Below are 4565 nucleotides of genomic sequence, written 5' to 3'. Positions count from 1 at the left end.
AATATTCTCAAAATTTCCCTAAAAAAAAAAATTAATATTCTCAGAACTAATTAATTTGGCGAATTTATGGCATTGAAATTTACTCTCCAGGATAGATTATTAATGGTGACACTAGTTGTGTACCAGTACCATTGTTATAGTTGGGAGTCCCAATTGTTGGTCAAGGTTTATTGAGTCTCTAAGCCTTATACTTTAAAATTTAAAGCACTTTCCTCAACAATTTGGACCACTGTTTTTTTCTTTTCTTAAAAGACTTTTTTTTTTTTTTTTTTTTTTTTTTTTTTTTTTTTCCTTTTTACTAAACATGGTCTTATCGAATCTAATTTTACATCAGAAGGTATAATTCATCATATAGATTGTTTGGATGTTACATGCAAAAAGTTTTAGTCTTAAAATCTGTATGATTCTCCTGCATTCTGTATTTCTATTCCCCTAAATAACCGTTACAAAAATTATTAAAAATGTCAGACACTTTGGTTACTTATTAAATGTTTTTCATCTTCATTTAAGAGCTCATGTAAGAACTTTAACTACAAATTATAATTTACTTGTAATTTGGTACACTAACATATTCGTGGAATGCACGAGATAAATCAGAAAATTAATTTGTTTTCTCTATTTATATGTGGATAGATACAATGTATGAAAAGTTAATTCAATCATTTATTTTTAATTCATAAAAGAACGTGAGTAAAACCACAAGGATGAATTTTATAGGCACTAACAAATGACATTTATTGCCAAAGAGGAAATCATCCCTCCACGACCCTTATTCTGTGCCTAAGGTGTGAATATGACTACCTTAAAAACCATTATACTACCTCCGTTTCTTATTATGTGCAACAAAGGGATATAATTTGTGAGAAATAAAATATTCATTTAGCACATAATACGAAACGAAGGTAGTATATATGTGCACGTAGATACATGTAAAATTCACGGTATATTAAGGTGAGGTGCTATTGGTGCACATAAGTGATAGGTGCATCACACTAGTCAACACTTGACAACATGAGAATTACCTTAAGGCAATAGAAGTGCATAGTGTACATAAATATAATCCAATTACAACTTTATTTAGGCGGTGGCTTACCTCACTACACACACTCAAAGATTACGCATTTAAACACTCTCTTCTTTCTCTCTCTCTTTCCTTGATTTGCTGTTGAAAACATCCCCTTCAATAATCTCACCAGTGATTTCAGATTCTTCTTCATTTACACTGTTTTACACTCTCTTCCCCACTCACTCTTTCACTTACCTTTTTTCCTTTTCTCTCTATCTTTTTCTTCCCTTGTCTCTTTCCTCTTCTCAAAAAGCAAATCAAAAAGCTAAATGAAATTAAATTAATCCTAAAAATTCCCCTTTTTTCACAATTTTTTGGTCACAAAACCCCTTAAATCATCCTCACTTTCTCTCACTAGGGTTTTTACTGATAATGCAAACCTCTAGAAAAATCAACAACAAAAAAAGAAATGGTGTTTTTGATGGGTAGGAAATGTTTGGTTCTTTTTCTCTCATTTTTGCTCCTTTTTTCTGGGTTTTCTTCAGTTTCTGCTTCTACCCCACCTGCAAGTAAGTAATCCCACCTCAAAAATTACTTCAAGTTCTTCACATTATTATTTTCCTGCTGATTTTATATTGTAATTTTACTCTAATTTGTTGATTTTTTTTGCAGAAATTGTTAGTGGGTTCATCTCAAATTCTTTAGCTAGATTGATGAAATGGGTGTGGTCACTCAAAGCTACAACCAAAACAGGTTATAATACTAATTATTTAAAATTATTTTTTTATATTTTGAGATCTTAATTATTTTTCAAATTTTTTTTTTAATTTGAGTGTTTTGAGAAAAATGTGGGTTATATTATATTGATTTAAGTTTTGTGATGATGATTACAGCAGTTTCTGGGCGTTCAATGATGAAATTTGAAAGTGGGTATTTAGTTGAGACTGTATTTGATGGAAGTAAGCTTGGAATTGAGCCTTATTCTGTTGAAGTTTTATCCAGTGGAGAGCTTCTTATTGTGGATTCTGCTAATAGCAATCTTTACAGGATCTCTTCTGCACTTTCTCTTTGTAAGTGTGCTTATTTAGGAGTATTAGATTCATGGTAATAGTGTTTTTGCTAGTCGAGGGCTCATTCGGTATCACTGTCAGTTTTCGGGATCGAATTTGATTGCAATTGTATTATTGGGTTGTTAATTTGTTTTGGATGCCAATTTTGATTCTTATTTATGTGATGTTGAAATTCGTTTATCCTTATGTAGTAAATGGTATATTTGTGTGCACATGTGCATGTGCATTGTTTATTTGGGTGGATCCTGAGTGTGATTTATGGTGATAATGCAGACAGTAGACCTAAGCTGGTTGCTGGATCACCTGAAGGATACTCTGGACACGTTGATGGGAAGTACAGGGAAGCGAGGTTGAACCATCCGAAAGGTGTTGCTGTTGATGACAGGGGGAATATTTATGTCGCGGATACTATGAATATGGCAATCAGGAAGATCAGTGATACAGGTATTTCGGAGACTCGTGTATGCTACATTGAGTAGATGATTGCCAAATTGTCCATTGAGGATATGAAAAACACATTGGAATTAGGATGGAACGATAATTCGTGTGATTGAACTCCTTTCCATTCGGATAGTCTTGTATGAAGCTGATAATATGATGGTAGATTGAAGAGCTTATAATAGTAAAATGTCCTGATTTATTAGTAGAATGTGATATTTTTCAATCCTGTTTCTACTGAATGATTATGGGATGAGCTCAAAGCTGACTTGTTAAGTGCAGAGTATCTAGACTAATCGTACTATTTGTTTCAGGAGTCACAACAATTGCTGGTGGGAAATGGAGTAACAGAGGTGGTCATGTTGATGGACCGAGTGATGAAGCAAAGTTCTCCAATGACTTTGATGTTGTCTATGATGGAAGCAGTTGTTCCTTGCTGGTCATTGATAGGGGGAATCGGGCGATCAGGGAAATTCATCTCCATTTTGATGACTGTGCTTATCAATATGAAAGCAGCTTCCCTCTTGGTAAGCTAAAGCAGATTTTATAATCTACTTAATCTGTCTGGTGACATTGCTTTTGCTCATTCTTTCCTGTCACCATTACAGGAATTGCTGTACTTCTTGCTGCTGGATTTTTCGGCTACATGCTGGCCCTATTGCAGCGGCGAGTTGGTTCGATTGTGTCTTCTCAAAATGTAAGAATTACCTACCCCTCCTAAATTGCCATTTTGGGTGTAAAAATGCTATGCAGCATATGACTTGTTAACTTCATCACAGGATGCCAAAATAACGGAAAACACTTCATCTAGTCCATACCAGAAGCCTCTTAAATCTGTGAGGCCCCCATTGATCCCTACTGAAGATGATACAGAGAAGCAAGAAGAAGGGTTTTTCGGATCACTTGGGAAGTTGCTTGCCAATGCTGGCACAACGGGCATGGAAATTATTAATGGCATGATTCCAGGTTTTAAAAGAAAGCCAGCAGTGTATCAATATAGGAATCAAGGACCGTATCATCAAACTAATAATTGGCAGTCACCAGAGAGTTTTGAGATACCCAAAGAAGAGGAGCCTCCTTCAATTGAAACTAGGGCGCCCACCCCAAAGAAAACCTATGCCTTCATGTCCAAGGATGCAGAAAAAATGCAGCAGCAGCTGAGACAAAGCCGCGTTTTCTACAGTGGCTGGGACACAGAATTTCAGCAACAGCAACAGCAACTTCAGCAGCAGCAGCAGCAGCAACAACAGCTGCAGCAGAAACATGAGAAACATCAGTACCGTCATCAGCATCACTCATCTATCCCTCAGACTTACTATGAGCAAAGCTGCGAGAAAACCAACGAGATTGTGTTTGGGGCAGTCCAGGAGGAGGGACGACGTGAATCAGTTATTAGGCCTACTGATTATGCTATGGATGCATTCAATCAGCAAAATATTCGATTCAGAGCAGGGTACGCCCGCAGCTTGTCTTATACATAAGTTAGATCTTCGATTTGTTGGCACATATATGTCGTACCTATTATCATTCCTTCAAAAACATAGTGATCGGTAATTCGGTATGGTGATCCCTTTTTGAAGTAGGAGTATTGGGGGGGTATAATCTCACTTGGTGATTGTTACACTGTTAACCTATCAAAGCCTTTTGTTTGAGAAATGGCATCCCCTATATATTGAAGTTAGTAATATATTGTCCATTTTCTCCAACTGCTTTTGATCTCTTATTTTTTGATGACTTTTGATCCCAAGTACATCGAAACTCTAAAATCCCTTAAATATGAGGGATGACCACCCTCAATCCCCAAATCCCAAGTACACATTTTGTCACCATTTTTTTTTTCTCATTATGTTCATTATGTACAAACTCAATAATTTAACTTTCTTTATTCTCAGTTCACGCACATTAGTGGTGCAATTATTATGGCTGTATTTTGTATTCATCAACGCCCCTCCTTATGGCTTCATTCTTTTCACCGGTATTTCCCTTATCTGAACTTATCGAAACAAACAAGGACGTCTTGTACCTTTCCTCAAAGTCTGAAACTGGTGTTT

At 35.9% G+C, this 4565-nt stretch overlaps 1 protein-coding gene across 2 annotated transcripts; it reads left to right on the top strand.

Annotated features, from left to right (window-relative positions):
• Nucleotides 1-1075: 1075 nt before the first annotated feature.
• On the top strand, nt 1076-4220 carry LOC110708363. 2 transcript variants are annotated; one of them, XM_021886491.1, is made up of 7 exons: nt 1076-1575; nt 1679-1759; nt 1903-2076; nt 2350-2520; nt 2829-3041; nt 3123-3211; nt 3294-4220. In XM_021886491.1, exons 1-7 carry the CDS (start codon nt 1476-1478, stop codon nt 3993-3995), a joined length of 1530 nt encoding a protein of 509 aa, XP_021742183.1. In that variant the 5' UTR covers nt 1076-1475; the 3' UTR covers nt 3996-4220. The 2 variants fall into 2 exon arrangements, with proteins under 2 accessions (XP_021742183.1, XP_021742174.1); XM_021886482.1 differs by having other exon boundaries at nt 1078-1575; nt 1900-2076.
• The last annotated feature ends 345 nt before the right edge of the window (nt 4221-4565 follow it).

This window comes from Chenopodium quinoa, unplaced genomic scaffold (genome assembly GCF_001683475.1).
Source record: "Chenopodium quinoa cultivar QQ74 unplaced genomic scaffold, ASM168347v1, whole genome shotgun sequence".
In the NCBI taxonomy this organism is placed as follows: Eukaryota; Viridiplantae; Streptophyta; class Magnoliopsida; order Caryophyllales; family Amaranthaceae; genus Chenopodium; species Chenopodium quinoa.
This window is presented reverse-complemented; position numbering and strand designations above follow the sequence as displayed.